This window comes from Mus musculus, chromosome 1 (genome assembly GCF_000001635.26).
Source record: "Mus musculus strain C57BL/6J chromosome 1, GRCm38.p6 C57BL/6J".
Lineage (NCBI taxonomy): Eukaryota > Metazoa > Chordata > Mammalia > Rodentia > Muridae > Mus > Mus musculus.
The window spans coordinates 43,772,227-43,789,804 of NC_000067.6; the positions used below are offsets into that span (position 1 = coordinate 43,772,227).

Genomic DNA, 17,578 nt, shown 5'->3' on the forward strand with positions numbered 1-17,578 from the left:
CTTTGTCTCCTCTCCTCTCTTCCTCTTACTCTCTTTCTCTCTACCCTTTCCTTTCTCTCTCTCTCTCTCTCTCTACCTTCTCTCTTCCTCCCTGCATTTCTATAATAAAGCTCTTAAACCATAGAGAGTCTCTGCTCCATCAAGATCCGCTGCATACTCTGATCAGTGTTGGGAACTTCTTCCCTCGTCCCTCTCTCCTATAGCCTCGAGGATCCCCAGGTAGGGCTGCCTTTGGCCACCCCCTGAAGTGTGGGATAGAAGAATGCCCACCCAAGGATGAGTAGAAGGTAGTTAGCAGCCCTCCCACACCTGACTAACCAGAGAATAGAGAAAGCTCTGGCGGGGCGTGGGTCTCTCCCCCTCCCCCTTTCCCCAGGGCCCCCTTTTTAATTTCCACAGGTAAACATTTAAAGATAGAGAGAAATGCCAATGAGGGAAGCTCAGAGCTCCGTGCCCCTCCTTCCTAAGCTCCAGGGCACCTGGTGCTCCTCTACATATATGTATGTGTCCAACCACACTATAAAATATATAAATCTCTTCCAAGAAATGTGGATAAAAACATACAGCAACTCTGTGTTATACATTCACAGCCAATTTACTTGGCACAAGGTTTGACAGCAGACTTGTATGGATAAGGGAGAGGCACATATGTGGTGGACCCTTGGCACATGAATCTGAGGCAGCCAAACCTTCAAGAAGCAGCTATAACTCTGCCGTCGTGTATAGTGCGGAGTCAGGCTGGTGAGTGGAAAATCCCCCAGTAAGAGGGAAGTTACAGGGAGAGAAGAGGTCTAAGGCAAAGACTCCCTAAAAAAAAGAATATTAATGATTTACATGCACAGAGAGATGACCAAGATCAGGCTTTTCCCTAGCTTCTGACAGGTCAGATCCCAAAAGAGACAGGCAGTTATATATTTCTGGCACACAAGAAAGCCAAGCATAAGCAATTCAGTCTTGGCACCATTCTGGGCTGGAATGCCCAGGGAGCCAAGCTTCTCAAAAATCTCCTTCACAAAATTACCTCAGAAAACCACGGAGGTGGGGTCAATGGGGGCTGGGGGTGGGAATACAGAAGTAAAGGCCAGGATTGAGACGCTGACTCCATAACGTATTCACTTTGCGATCACAAGGACCTAAGCTCTATCCCCAAAACCAACAAAAAGAAAGAAGGCTCAGCATAGTGGCGCCCAGTTTGTAACCTCAGCGCTGAGGCGGCAGAGTCTGGAGATTCCTGGGATCTGCTGGCCAGCTGCCCTATCATATTTAGTGAGCTCTAGACACAGGTGAACCAGACTCCAAAGTCACTCTCTGCCCATTACAAATACATGTGCACCTCCCCGCACATGGAAAACCTATATGTATTCATGCTTTTATCAGTGAGCATCTGTATGTGTCCACATACATAAAGGTCTAGTAAAAGTTATCTCAGAAGTCTGGTGTGTCAGTGAGCATCTATAGTCTCAGAACTTGGAAGGCTGAGGCAGGGGACCACAAGTGGAAGCCAACCTAGGTTATATAGCAAACTGGAGGCCAGCCTGTGCTGCATTCAGTTTTAAAAGACAAAATAAAACAAGAAAAAGTTTTCCAATACTTACCCTCCTCATAAGCATTTTGTGATGCTGCAAGGGAAGGCAGATGCTTCACAAAACCCAAATGTTCTAGCAGCACTCATGCAGAAAGTGCCAAACCACAGGAGTCAACTGGACCACCCTCATTACTTAAAACTCCTAAAGACGACAGCTCTTACAGAATATACAAATGAATGCTGACAAGGAAGCAAAGCTGTCACTGGGCCTTTTAGACAGTGAACACGGTGCGGGCTGGGGCACCTGCTTTGCCATTTCAATTGCCAAGAACCTCAAAGAAGAGGCTGTGTTACACTGTCATGGCACTTACAACTAGTTTCTGTACAATTTGTGTTGCTGTATTGTTTTCCTACATGGCAAACTTACTTCAAAAGTGATCTCTTCCAATTTTACATCTCAACATCCTCACTTCCCTTGTCCAGAAGAATAATGTACAAAGAGAAAAAAAGGACATCACGTCAGGGTCTGGCTCCTCACTGTACCCTGCAGCCAGCTGGAGTTTGGATGGTGTACAAACCAAACATGAACTACAAATCCACGCCAAGCTCCTGGGTACTGAATAGCTCGGGAGGCATCATGATGGTGGTGAGTAGGTAAATGTAACCTGGAGTTGACTGGCACTACCTTTCCTGGTTCTTTCAGGATTCTTTCTGTAACAGGTGAGGAAATGAGCACATGTCACTAGCTAGCTCCCAGGTCACCGTGTTCACTGCTCATGCTGAAGAATTGTACCAGCAAAAGGGACAAAAGCAACTTCATGTTGGTAATCTCCGAGATGCTTTCAGAGCAAATAGGAAAAGTCCACCTCTATGGAATCATAAAAACCTCATCATTATTAGATAGTTGACCTGACTCAGGCCTCAGAGTAGCAGTAAAAAAAAGAGGCTGTGTCAACAGGCTGGGTCCTCTAAGTTGAATCCTGAACTCTGGTTCCCTCTTGCCTACAACATTATACAAACAGTCCCATGGCTTGGTGGGCTTCTTTCAGGGGCTCCATCACTCACCTCCATATACCTCGGAAGTGGAGGCCAAGAGCAGACGGGCACCCACGCGCTTTGCCAATCCTGTAGAAAGTGTAAATCATAAGGGAAACTGTCAGTTTACACAGGCAGGCACATGTGTGTGTGTGGCCAATTTAAGCAATGTTTTAGTCCTGGAAGTGCCTTAGTATCTACCAAATTATCTACTCCTAGTGCACCTGCCACAGAACATGTGGGGGAAAAAACAAAAACAAAAAAACACCAACAAGAAAACTGTAAATGAACCCTTGCGACGAATAATATTTAAGTGAGATATGGTAGCTGCATACAGGGCCAGATCCAGACTCTGTTGAGCACAGTGTGACTCCAAGGAGCTTTGCACAGACTCTATGCCCCCCAAAATGCTAGCTACCTCATATGATTTTTTTAATTGAAAAACAATTTTTATTCATGCAATATATTCTGATCACAGTTCCCTTCCCCTAACTCCCCCCAGCTCTTCCCCACCCTTCCCATCTATCCAACTGTTTCTCTGTGTCTTTAAAAAATAACGCAAGCAAATGAAAAGCAAACAAACCAGAATCTAAAAAAGAAAAAAAACACAGATATTCACACAGAAACAAAACCAATATGAACAGAAAATTGGAAATAATACCCAAGCAAAAGACACGTAGAACATAAAATGCTTAAAATATTAAACAAAAAGTCTACAAAAATACCACTGAGTTAAATTTGTATTGACCTTCTCTGTAGGGCTTTGGGTCTACCCTTAAACGTGGTTAATATAACCATCCAGTGAGAACCAACTGGAGAAGAGTAATTTTTTCCTTTGCAATCAGATGTCAATTAGCGTCCTGGTTGGGGTGGGAGCTCAGTGCTGGGATCCTGTCTGTCTTGAACCTATGCAGGCCCTGTGCGTGCTGGCACAGCAGTCTCTCTGAGTTCATATGCACATCAATCCTGCTATTTTGGAAAACTGTTTCCTCTGAATCATCTTCTGTGGCTTCCCCGAATTTTATTAAGTAACTACACTGGCAGGTTAACTAGCAAGATAAGCTCTCCCAGCTGCTTCTCATCCTGCCTTCCCAAATGGCACACCTATCACCTCTTCTGCATACCCTGCCTGGGCAACTACCTGTATCCTTCTTCTGTCTTCCAGGTTCTGCATACAGGCACCTTCTAGAATGCAGCCACTATAATGCCCAATCCTGCCCCAAACCACTTTCCTACACTCAACACCCACATACGAACAACTAGACCGTTACTAAGTGTGGGCTCAAGCAAACATGGAAAGCCCTCCAGACTTTTCCCAGAGTTCCAACATATAGTGAAGAAGCCCATCACCTTCACTTAACTCTGATACACCCCACTGTACCCCATGACTGCACACCAGGACCATGAGAGGATCTGGCCCTGACATGGAACACAAGTCAACACTGCTGCCCAAGAAGTACAGCCAAGTGGGACAGAACAGGCATCCATGGCCTGAGGCCAGTGCTGGGGGAGTAGGATGAAGGGCAACAGTGGAAGAGAGCCAGGGGTGTGAGCTGTCAGAGCAGCTAGGGAAGGAAGCAGGAAGCCTCTAAGATGGATGTCAAGAACGAAACGGGGGGGAGGCAGGGGAGACTGAGACAGAACGGGCAGCTTCACCATCATGTTATAGACACTGGATGGCAGTACCTTTCAGAAACAAACTGAAAGGAATTATTCAAAGAGTGAGAGCAGGGGATGCTCTGAAGATGAGGACAGAGACTGCCCACTCCCATGTGTTTAAGAAGAAAATGCCATCCTGAGGTTGTACCAGATGGAATTGGCAGACTACCTCCTGGACACCAACTATGGTGTCCTATCACTGTGGAGTCTTACAGAGCAGCTGCAATGAAAGATCCTGAGGGGTTTTTTTGTTTTGTTTTGCTTTTTCTTCTTTTTTTGTTTGTTTGTTTTAAACCCTTTTGATTTTGAGATAATTGTCTATGCAAATTTAAATGCACAAAGGAGAGATCCTGCTCTCTCCCCTCCACACAGCACCCCAATGGTACAGCTAGATGAGATGCCACAATGGCCCTGTGAGCCTGACCCAATCATCACTCCAGTCAGATTGTCTTACTGACTGATGGGTGGGGCCAGTCCATTGTGGATGGTGCCACCACTGGGCTGGTGATCCTGGATTCTATAAGAAAGCAGATTAAATACGCCATGGAGAGCAAGCCAGCAAACAGCACCCCTCCATGGCCTCTTCATCAGCTCCTGACTCTAGATTCCTGTTCAGTTTGAGTTTCTACACAAGCCAAATAAAATCATTCCTTCCCAACTTGCTTTTGGTCATGGTGTTTCATCACAGAAATAGAAAATCTAAGACAGAGGCCAAGGTTGGAAATGTCAATATTCTCCAGTTCTCGGGGCTATGTACTATACCACAGGCTTTCCTGGGTCTCCAGTGTGCCAAAGGCAAATGGTGAGGATGCTTGGTCTCTGTAATCAGAGTCTACTCATAGACCTTTCTATTTGTCTAATTATGCCACACTGCTTCTGTTCCCCTGCAAATCTTAGCTAAAAAATTCTCCAAAACATTCAGCCCACGATGAGACTTGAAACCAACCTCCAGCCCTTGCAGACCCTTGGTTCATGCTTTGCCCAAATTAAGATTAGGGCTGTTTCCAGATCTATCCATACAACCTGTTTTAAACATTTCTATTAAGTCCTATTTTTCCCACCCAACATTAAAATGTGGCTTCTTCCTTCCACTTTGCAAATCACCAAAACACGAATAAGTCTAAACTAAACGTAAGGTCCTAAGTCATCATCCCAGACTCACGATCTAGTATGTGACTCTGCACGTGGCCACCTTTCTTCATACTTCTCCGTCACCTCCTCATGATCTAGTATGTGACTCTGCACGTGGCCACCTTTCTTCATACTTCCCCGTCACCTCCTCATGATCTAGTATGTGACTCTGCACGTGGCCAACTTTCTTCATAATTCTCCGTCACCTCCTCATGATCTAGTATGTGACTCTGCACGTGGCCACCTTTCTTCATACTTCTCCGTCACCTCCTCATGATCTAGTATGTGACTCTGCACGTGGCCACCTTTCTTCATACTTCTCCGTCACCTCCTCATGATCTAGTATGTGACTCTGCACGTGGCCACCTTTCTTCATACTTCTCCGTCACCTCCTCACGATCTAGTATGTGACTCTGCACGTGGCCACCTTTCTTCATACTTCTCCGTCACCTCCTCACGATCTAGTATGTGACTCTGCACGTGGTCACCTTTCTTCATACTTCTCCGTCACCTCCTCATGATCTAGTATGTGACTCTGCACGTGGCCACCTTTCTTCATACTTCTCCGTCACCTCCTCACGATCTAGTATGTGACTCTGCACGTGGCCACCTTTCTTCATACTTCTCCGTCACCTCCTCACGATCTAGTATGTGACTCTGCACGTGGCCACCTTTCTTCATACTTCTCCGTCACCTCCTCACGATCTAGTATGTGACTCTGCACGTGGTCACCTTTCTTCATACTTCTCCGTCACCTCCTCACGATCTAGTATGTGACTCTGCACGTGGCCACCTTTCTTCATACTTCTCCGTCACCTCCTCACGATCTAGTATGTGACTCTGCACGTGGCCACCTTTCTTCATACTTCTCCGTCACCTCCTCACGATCTAGTATGTGACTCTGCACGTGGCCACCTTTCTTCATACTTCTCCGTCACCTCCTCATGATCTAGTATGTGACTCTGCACGTGGCCACCTTTCTTCATACTTCTCCGTCACCTCCTCATGATCTAGTATGTGACTCTGCACGTGGCCACCTTTCTTCATACTTCCCCGTCACCTCCTCATGATCTAGTATGTGACTCTGCACGTGGCCACCTTTCTTCATACTTCTCCGTCACCTCCTCATGATCTAGTATGTGACTCTGCACGTGGCCACCTTTCTTCATACTTCTCCGTCACCTCCTCACGATCTAGTATGTGACTCTGCACGTGGCCACCTTTCTTCATACTTCTCCGTCACCTCCTCACGATCTAGTATGTGACTCTGCACGTGGCCACCTTTCTTCATACTTCCCCGTCACCTCCTCATGATCTAGTATGTGACTCTGCATGTGGCCACCTTTCTTCATACTTCCCCTTCACCTCCTAATTCTAACGTGAATCCTCAGGTTAGTGGGAGCAGGAATTCAGTCTCCAAAACTCCCATGCAGCCCCCATCTCTCCTGACCCCTCCCAGGTATATCAGTTTATCTTCCTAGGTACAAGGCCACACTACCCATTTCTGGACCAGGGCCACCAGCACTCCTCTGCTCGTCTCCCAATAATCCTAGACACTGGTGACCAGCTTCAGAGACAAAGAAAAGGAAAGCAAGCTGGTCCTTGAATTAAGTACCTGTCCCACTCCCTGGAAACTGACAAGAGCCATCCATGAAAGACTGGTTACTACAATTCAGGAAAGAAAGGTGCCTTCCCCATGTCAAAAAGCCATACTGTGAAACTACTGAACAGTACCCACAAAGGGGTAGAGGAGGGTGCAAATACCATAATCAAGCCAGCAGACCATAGGACTGAGCCAGCCATAGGACTGAGCAAGTTCCAATTACCAATGTAAGATACTCAATGTCAATCCAAAAATCTTAAATTAAAAAAATCATCAAAACAGTTGGTATCTGCGCACTGTTATGAAGAACATAATTAACTTGTGCCATCCTGCTTTATAATGTCCATGATATGACTTACCCATTTGTCCCTTTGTCAGACATATTCTTGTGGTATACATTACCCACTTATTAGTCACTGTCATATCAAGGACTGACTGTAATGGCATCAAAAGAATCATGTGTATGTTAAGAACGTGTTAATATCCCAAAGGCCCCAGAGCAGTGACTCTCTGTGACTCAAATCAACAAGAAGCCAGAAAGTGCTCTCTTCAGATTAAAAAGTAGATGCTCCCAACTCAAGAGAGAAAAATAATAATTCTGAGGGTGAAAAGATCTATAGTAAGAATTAATTTCATATTGGAGTAGATATAAAAGAAAAAGAGAGACATACTAGCTCTACTAGTATAAAAGCTAAGTACACACAGTTCAAGTGCTAATGCTAAAGACATCACAGGATTTGGTACCGTCTCATTTTAGGGAATCACAGGAGTCTTGGAATATGCATTATAGGTGGAAGGTCCCACTACTATGCACTTTTGAAATCTCTTAAAATATTTCCACAAAGAGAAAAGAAAAGAAAAAAAGAAAAAGGACAACTTACTGACCCAACATGTTTAGTGTTCCAATTGTATTAGTCTTCAGTGTCTTGATGGGGTTGTACATGTAGTTTGGTGGGGAGGCTGGAGATGCCAGATGATATATCTGGTCAACTAAAGGAAACAAAAGAAAGAATGTCATTTGTAAGAAAATGGTTTTTGCTTCTAAATCATGAGCCCTTGGATACTACCGTGTAAAGCAACTGTGCCAGTTTACCTTACGCTGAAATTCTACTTGCTAATATAGTTATGTTTGAAAACCAATCACATTCTTAACAACTTCAAACAAAGCAAACATTAACAGTAAATCACAAATAAATCATGTATAATTATAGCCTTTACTGAAAATGAAAGCAAATCTAAGATGAATGTGCTTATGTACTGAATATTGCTATTGTGAATACTGAATTTACAGAATTGATGGACATTCTGACTGCAATGCTGAGAGTATCACTTCATGTAAATGTGTAGTACAAACAGTAAAGTGTGCTTAGGAAATTTCAGAAAATTTTAGAAAATCTGGCTTGACTCTAAGTCAAAATGTACTTAAATATACATTATATATTTACAGATGTGTAAGTATATAGAACTATTTGCATAAATATATAACTATATATACACAGTAACCCATCTAGCAATTCTTAAAATCAAACATCCTATTATAACCCCATAATATTTTATAGCTCTGCACTGGAGATAGAAAATATTATAGTGTAAAAGCAGAAACTGAATAGTAAAAGAAACAGATCATAACATACAATACTGTCTGTTCTGAGCATGAGCTGGCATGGCTGGCACCGCAAAGCAATCTGCATGCTGTGTGTTCAGATCAAGGCTACAGTGAGGCTACACAGTGACACATGGGCAAGCACTGCCAGAAATATCTCAGATTCATTATAAATTTGATGTTTGGTTTGCTTGTCTGTCTGTGGAAGGTGTTTGTTTGTTTGTTTGTTACAGAGTCTAGGGTAGCTCAGGACCTTGAACTTCTGATCCTCCTGCCTGTTAACTCTCAAAGACCTGGATTATCAGTTGTACCTCAGTTACAGAAAAAAAATTAAAGTTAGCCTGGGCTGTGTAAAACCATGTCTTAAGAGGGTGGTGCCCGGGGAACTAAGAGGGAGAGTGTATCTTTTGAGCCCAAAGCATTTCTCTGACATCAAACTGAAGTCATGAAGCTGCCCTCCTTCCTGTCACTCCAGCCCATCTTTCTTCAAGGCTCACCCTGATGCCAATTTGTATGTGAAACTTCCTGCTGCCTTTGGTCAGATACAATCCCTCTTATGGCTGGCCCCTCACGCTGCTAGGCTGCTAGCCAGTGACTTGTCATCTGATCTGTCTAGCAATCATCAAGTTACTTGGGCACTGTAGTCTGTTTTCCCACCTCCACACAGTAGTGACCTCAGACAAATGCAAGCTCCACTGCAGGAATCAACACAATCCTTTAGTGGTCCTGAAAAAAGCCAACAGAAAGCAAATAGCCCTCCACAGTGCTTCGGCCCAGAGCTCTGGGAACAGCAAAGTTAAGAGAGTGGAGATACGAGACATAAACTGAGTCTTTTGCACATACCCCAAAAGCTAGTCTACCTGGTTTGCTTTTCTGCCACCTGACAGGTCAGGCCTCCTGTTTTCCTAGAAAGATGAGGAGTGTCATGCACAGTTACACCAGGATTAAGCAGGACGTAGATGCAGTGGCCCATTTAAGGAGACCCTGAAAACTGCATGAAAATCCAGGTTCTCCACAGCCCATTCCCCTGTGCAAACATATTCTGCCTCTCACTTTCTGCAGCACTGCTGCTCCTATCCTAAAAAGGGCATTACACAGACTCTGTTGACTTACTTAATCTGCTAAGGAATTATGAAGTGAAGGCAACTTCAGAGTAGGAGCAAACAAGTACAAATGTGAAATGCCACAAGCAATATTAATAGCTGGCTCTGGAATGTAAATGAAGCTACAAAGTTATTAACGCTCAACGTCCAGAGAAAAAGCCTGAGAACATGTCAGCTGTGAGTTCAAAGCACAGTAAAAATGAGCACGACACTTGGGTTGGAGGTGGAGAGTGGCCTGCCAACTCACCCACTGAATCCGCTGCTCTGTGTTGTCTCTGGGTGTGAGCTGCCCTGTCCGTTTTGCATTTACAAGGCTATGAGCTGTGGTCTTAGCAAGGGAAAAGAACCTGGAAAAAATAATCTTAAGAGACCTCTCTCTGATCATCAGGCCTGCCTCCCAAAGGGTTAGGCTGGGAAGCGTCGAGCAGGAGGGCACTGAGGTTGCCAGGGGATGGGGGAAACAAACGTCAGGAGAAGGAGTTTCCTGCATGTCCTGCAGATGCAAGAAAAGACACTGTGCATCTCAAAGAATACCCAAGAGAACCCAGAGCCATTTTCAGAAGTCACCAGAGAAATCAGGCATTATCTTTCCCCAGAGACAAGTCCTTATGTAGCCAACTGCAAAATAACATGCTCCTCTTGACTGTGCTCAAGTTCCTACTGTCCATGGGGTCATTAAGTTCCTCTGGGACAGTGCCCGTGCTGTAAGAGCAGGACTGGTACACACCAGTTAAGGACTACACCATGACACTGAAGGCTGAGTCTCTCTGTGAATATGTGCATAAGGAACGCTCTCTTTTCAACACTCCAAGTCAAAGACCTGGCAAAAACATAGCCTCATTTCCACAGGTTCTAGATTCACAAATTAGACCAACCATAGGTTAAAACTATCCCCACAACGGCATCTGCACTGAATACATAAAGCCTTTCCCTGCTATGATTCCACTATAGCAACTGATTCACATTGTGCACAGCGTCTGTGTGGGATTTGAGAATCTGTGGCTGCCGTATCCATGGGGATCTGGAACCATCCTCCATGGATACTGTCTGAGCTGGGGTTTCTATGTCTCTATAAAACACTATGACCAAAAGCAACTTGAAGAGGAAAAGGCTTATTTTTATCTTACACTTCCACACCACAGTCCATCACTGAAGGAAGTCAGGGCAGGAATTCAAGACAGGAACCTGGAGAGAGTAACTGATACAGAGGCCATGGAGGAACAGTGCTTTAAGTGACTTGTTCCTCTTTGTGACTTAACTCAGCTTGCTTTCTTACAGCACCTAGGCCCACCAGCCCAGGGATAGTACTGCCCACAATAAGCTGGGCCTTACAGCATTAATCACCAATCAAGACAATGCCCACAGGCTTGCCCAAAGGCCAATTTGGTGGGGAATTTTCTCAAGTGAGGTTCCCTCTTCTCAAACCACTCTTAACTTCTACCAAGCTGACAAAAAACCAACAAAACAGGCACTTGAGGGGTTGGGAGGGGTGGGGTGGGGGCTGTTCTGAATGTGCTCATAACGTCAAGTTCCACAGTGTAGCTCCATCCTTGACAGCACCGCTTACAGTGAGAATCAGGATTCCAGGAGATGCAAAACCTTTCACATTCCTCAGACCAATGAGTGGGATTATGCCTTAATCCCTTACAACTAGAACTTTATATGAAGGCTGCACACGCCAGAGGCCTGGCTGAGCCTGGGGCTGAGGCTTTGCAGGGCTCTCCTCCTCATGTGTCCACAATGCTCTGCAGGAAGCCCTGTGCTGCAAGTTATACAGACAGGGCATCCGAGATCTACCTCCTCCTTCACTATGTTCTCACACTTGAGTGTGAGACCAGAGTTGACACATTAATTCATAAATATAATGAACCAAAATATTCTCATGAGCAAAGCATGCCCCTAATGCTTGCATCACCAAGGAGCCAGGCCCCTCCCTCCGCAAACACTTCCCCAAGCCCGCTTTTCACCCTGAGAGCCCATTGAAAAGTAGCCCAGGTCTCTTACTTCCCCTTTCCTAGCATCTTTCCCATGGTCTTTGCCGGCACCTGAGTGTTTGGTAAGGGGTTGCTGAGGCTTGGTGTGAATGAAGATAACCGCCTCTATCACATGGGCATAGGGAGAGCTGAGCTTGCAGGGCAGGCAGTGCTGGTATTAAGTGCTGCCAATCACCCTGGCCCCTTCTCTCCTGTGCTCTTTCATGGATGCTGCTGCTTTTTGGCCACTGCAAGAAGTGCTGCTCTCTAAATCTGTGTTTATGCAGCTATTGGAAAGCCAAAAATGGAAGAGCTTCTAGCCAAGTCCAGGCTCTTTGCCTCAGTAGCCTTCACAGAATCTGAGGAGGCAATCCCAGAGGCACAAATGATGCTATCCTGAAGCAGGTTTCTGACAGCTTCAAGTGCCAACAATCTAATGCCCAACAGAGAGAATAAGGCTGTACTATATTCACATGATGAGATTTGTAATAACATTGAAGTGGGAGAAGTATGTTTTTACAGAGACGTAGTAAGGCTACACAACAGAACACTAAGCACCTACGTTAAAAATTAAGTAACTTTCTATGTATGAAAGACTTTTCATACATAGGCTGCTTTCTGAAGAAAGAACAGGCATGAAATATCCATTTATATTAGCTGGTCACTAACAGACACAGAATTTTCCAAAGCCCAGTCAGGATTGGAAATGTAAGAGATTGTTTACAACATTTATTTTTAATTTTGCATAAATGAGAAGTATAAATAGGAAACTAAATTTTTGTTTAACACCATCAACTTGTACATCTGTTGCTTGTAATACACAAACATAAGCGTGCAAATTGTGTGTGTGAACGCAGAGGCCAGAACAGGTCCTAGCATGTCTTCCTACATCATGCTTCACCTTACTGCCTTGACTTAGGGTCTCTGAGCATTGTTTGGGCTAAGCTGCCAGGACAGTGAGCTTGGGAGATCTGTCTGTCTCCACCCCAAAACCTGGGGGCAGAGGCGTATGACTTGGAGACGCCCAGGTCCTCAGGATTGCATAGCAATCACTCTTTACTCACAGGCTACCTCCCCAGCTCCAGGTAAATGACCACATTATGAAGATGTGCGTCATTCATCTTTGAGACACTACCTTCCCACATTATCTTTCTGCCTGGTTTACTTTCAGTGTAGTCTCAAACACTGAGTGAGCTTATTAAGAATGTGTTTCCTGCTGCTGTTGGAAGAAACAGGTACTGCCTGCTAGGAAGAATGAAATGAAAATGTAGAGAAAAATCACCAAATCCTGAAGAACAATAGGTTTGGCACTAAGGTTTTAAGCTACATAGTGGAAAATTACTGTCAGTTGTCCCAATCTGAATGAGAATGGGGGGCTCTCAAGATCTCAGCAGAGGACTAAGTCTCCCCTTAAGACTGGCGTGGCAGGTCTCCTTATGACCGTTCTTATCCAGCCTCTCCCGGGACTAGCCCACTTTCCCTTGCTGCCTTTTCAAGATGACCCTGAGGGTGTGCCTAGACTATGGGTCTGCATTCTGTACACGGTGGTTCATAGCCTTTGAGGCAGCAACAGAAAGCCTTTTAAGATATCCTGAGGCACCTGGAGGTGAGTACCAGGACTGACAACTTCAGGAACTCCTACTGCTTGGATGTAAGTTACTCAGCTGACCACAGCCATTCACAAGGAAGGCCAGGGGGAGAGTAGGTCAGCTGATCCACTTTGTAAGAAAGATGAGTCAACCCATGCTAGTCAAACAAGTAAATGCTTTAAAATGATACTCGGGGTGGGGGTTGGAGGGTCAGTCAACAAAGAACACGATGGCTGTTTTAAAACTGGGTCGTATCACATGATCCTATCATCTTGCGGTGTCACCACTTTAAGGTGAAAACAGAGCAAAGGGTAAAGAAAGTCATGAGACTGAATTAAAATGTAAGATTTTAATAAACTGAAAGGCTACAGAGAAAGCTCTCTTCGATGTCTACAGAACCCTCTTTCCTTCCTGCGCAGAGATCCAGCTGCCAGATGTTTACCATGGCTACCAAGTTTACCAAGATCCATGTCAGAGAGATCTTTGACTCCCGAGGAATCCCACTGATGAGGTGGATCTGTACACCGCAGAAGGTCTCTTCCGAGCTGCGGTGCCCAGTGGTGCATCCACTAGCATCTAAGAGGCCCCAGAACTCTGAGACAAGACCTGCTTCATGGGGAAGGGTGTCTCACAGGCTGCTGAGCACATCAACAACACTACTGCACCTGCTCTGGTTAGCAAGAAAGTGAGTGCTGTGGAGCAGGAGAAGATTGACCAGCTCATGATCGAGATGGACCGCACCGAGAATAAATCTAAATTAGGTGCAAATGGCATCCTGGGAGTGTCCCTGGCTGTCTGCAAAGCTGGTGCCGTGGAAAAGGAGGGTGCCCCTTTCCATTACATTGCTGACTTGGCGGCAACCCTGAAGTCATTCTGCCAGTCCCAGCTTTCAATGTGATCAATGGTAGTTCTCATGCTGGCAACAAGCTGGCCATGCAGGAGTTCATGATCCTGCCTGTGGAGGCATCCAGTTTCCAGGAAGCCATGCACATTGGAGCAGAGGTTTACTACAACCTGAAGAACGTCATCAAGGAGAAGTACGGGAAAGATGCCACCAATGTGGGTGATGAGGGTGGATTCGCACCTAACATCCTGGAGAACAAAGAAGCACTGTTGCTGCTCAAGACTGCAATGGCAAAGGCTGGCATCACTGACCAGGTTGTCATCGGCATGGATGTGGCCGCCTCTGAGTTCTACAGGTCTGGCAAGTATGACCTGGACTTCAAGTCTCCAGATGATCCCAGCAGGTACATCACACCCGACCAGCTGGCTGACCTGTACAAGTCCTTCATCCAGGACTCCCCAGTGGTGTCCATTGAAGACCCCTTTGACCAGGACGTCTGGGATGCTTGGCAGAAGTTCACAGCTAATGCAGCCACCCAAGTGGTGGGCAGTGACCTCACAGTGACCAACCCTAAGCGGATTGCCAAGGCTGCAGGCGAGAAGTCCTGCAACTGCCTCCTGATCCAAGTGAACCAACCAGATCAGCTATGTGACCAAGACTCTGCAGGCGTGTAAGCTGGCCCAGTCCAATGGCTGGAGTGTCATGTTGTCCTGTCGATCTGGGGAGACTGAGGACACTTTCATAGCTGACCTGGTAGTGGGGCTCTATACTGGGCAGATCAAGAATGGTGCCCCTTACCAATCCTGGCCAAGCACAATCAGATCTTTAGAATCAAGGAAGAGCTGGGCAACAAAGTCAAGTTTGCTGGCAGGTCCTTGAGGAACCCTCTGGCCAAGTAAAGCTGGACTGGAGATCCCTGGAGCCACCAGCTGCTAGGTCCTCTGTCCCTGATGTCATCCAGGCAGCTCAAGGCCAGCCTAGTGCATGCCCCTCCCAAATCACTGATTCCTTAGATGTCCATGCCTGACCACCAGGAACTCTGCTGGAGACCCAGCTTTGCAATCATGTGATTGGTCTGAATCATTGTTTCTGTCATCTGACTTCCCAGCTAGTGTCTGGAGTCCTCAGAACTCCAGTGTAATCTCTAGGGTGCCCACCATCAAGACTACATCCCCCCCAGTGGTTTACATGCAAAAATAAAAGCCATAGAAGTTCCCCCCCCAAAAAAAAAGACTACAGAGAGCTTGAGGAAAATGATAAATCTCCATTCACAGTTACAAACCCTGTAATGAAGAGCTTGTAACAAACGAAAAAATAAACTATCTGGAATTCTTTTTCATTCTTTATTCTTTTACCTCAGACACATGTCCTACTATATACACAAGCTGGCATCAAAATCACCATCTTCCTGCCTCAGCTTCCTAGGTGCTGCAATTTGACAAGTGTACAATCAGGTCTAGACAGCAATTTGGATTTCTTTAGGGCTTACGTTAGCATGCCCTGCCTCTTTATTAACCAAGAAATTTACACGGAGACACTGGTTTTGCATGGAATTAGCAAAATGCATTTGTTAACACCTTTCTCTAAAGACAATACTCAATTTAGAAGTGAGAGATACCAAGCCACCAAATCATGACTGTCAGGTTCAAAAGAAACTCCACCTCAAATTCCATAAGGCTGAAGGGACAAACGGCTACTTGTGGTGCCTGTTAGCATACCAAAGCACATGCTGGCCTCCTGACTCCCTCAGTCCACCTTAGCATCCTAGCTCTTATCTTCTTTCCTCCTCTAGCTCACTGGCCATCCCATCCCTCTCCATGTCTAGTCTGCTGGCCATATTTGTCTACTACTTTTTCTGCTCTGGACTCTTTCAGCTCTCTCTCTCTCCCTCCCTCTCTCCCTCCCTCCCTCCCTCCCTCCCTCCCTCTCTCTCTCTCTCTCTCTCTCTCTCTCTCTCTCTCTCTCTGACACACACACACACACACACACACACACACACACACACACACACAACCTTCTCCTTGACCATACCATGGAGCAGTATTTCAGTTTATACATGAAGAAGATGGAGTGTCATTTATATAACTCATATTTAAGACTATTATACTAAGATAAAATTCCAACAAAGGTATTTATGAAAAACACACAGGGAGGATCTTACAAAAGACTACATAAATGTTGTACAGACTCAATACACTGCTTCACAGGCAGCAATGTGAAGACACTCAGAGGTGGTGGTGTGGGTGGGTGTGCTGCAGAAGTCTTGGACTCAAACAACCCAAGCAGGACTCTTGACTGTGGTAGGTTCCAGATAGACAGGGTTGCTGTACTGTTAAGGGAAGTGGAATATGACACTACTTAGCTCCTGTGCTACTGTTAGACAGTGGTGGCACACTCCTTTAATCCCAGCACTTGGGAGGCAAAAGCAGGGGGATTTCTGAGTTTGAGGCCAGCCTGATCTACAGAGTGAGTTCCAGGACAGTCAGGGCTATACAGAGAAACCCTGTCTCAAAAAACAAAACAAGACAAGAACATGATGCTAGGTCCCTAAGTGGCAGTTCTCACTAGCACACCAGAGGACTTCAGAGGAAGCTTTCAATAGTATTTAAGCACCTGAACTCATTTCCTTTGATGTCCCTTAAGAAAGGGGTAAAACACCAGATGTTTACTTTCACAGTTTTAGAAGCCAGATGTCTGAGCACAAGGGTCTGGCTAGCTATGTGCAAAGGCTCCAATGGCAAGTCTCTCCTTTTACTCTGGGACTGCACAATGCCACTCTGCCTGGATCTTCATAGGTCCTTCTCCCAAGTATCTGTGTCCTTCATTTCTACTGTAAGGACAGCCCCCACTGAAACTGAGAGCCAGACTGTGATTCTCAATCACCTATGCAAAGACTCACTTCCATAGAAGGGCTCACTTACAGCTTCTACAGGTTATGACCAGTTCCTTTGCTGATCCACCTTTATTCACCTACTGTCCAATGCAATCTTATAAAGTGGCCAGGTTCCCTGAAGGCTTTATACATTTAAAACTGAGATTTTATTATTCAAAAGCTAAAATAATAGCTTTGTAACTGACTCAAAATACCAAAGATAATTAACTTAAAAAGAAAAGGGTTATCTTAGCTGACAATTCTGGAGGCTATCATCTAAAATCAGATGTCTTCATGAATTGAGGCCTCTGGGAAGGGGCCATATCACAGTACAAGTATACAGTGGGACAAAATAGTTTTATTATAAATCCTGGGGCAGAGTAAGAGAGTAAGTTAGATCCCACAATTCCCTATAAAAGTATACTCCTGACAATCTGAGGCAGGGGTTCTCAACCTTCCTAATGTTGCAACCCTTTGATACAGTTTCTCATGCTGTGGTGATCCCTAAGCATAAAATTATTTTCATTGCTACTTCGAAATGTAATTTTGCTATTATTATAAATTGTAATATAAACATCTGATGGTCTTAGGCAACTCCTGTGAAAGGGTCATTTGCCCTCCGACCCACTGACTGAGAACCA

At 45.3% G+C, this 17,578-nt stretch overlaps 1 protein-coding gene and 1 pseudogene across 7 annotated transcripts in view; one reads left to right on the top strand and one right to left on the bottom strand.

Annotated features, from left to right (window-relative positions):
* Uxs1 (UDP-glucuronate decarboxylase 1) overlaps positions 1 to 17,578 on the bottom strand; it is an 80,879-nt gene that overhangs the window by 25,266 nt on the left and 38,035 nt on the right. For all 7 annotated transcript variants that reach the window (NR_160751.1, NR_160749.1, NR_160750.1 and 4 more), the window contains 2 exons: positions 7,839 to 7,943; positions 2,591 to 2,650 (listed from right to left, as the gene is read on the bottom strand). Coding sequence is in view for 4 of the 7 variants with exons in the window: in NM_001368288.1 (NP_001355217.1) it covers positions 2,591 to 2,650; positions 7,839 to 7,943 (165 nt within the window). In the remaining 3 variants the exon portion in view is untranslated. The remainder of the gene's footprint in view (positions 1 to 2,590; positions 2,651 to 7,838; positions 7,944 to 17,578) is intronic.
* Gm16103 (predicted gene 16103) lies at positions 13,595 to 15,278 on the top strand (annotated as a pseudogene).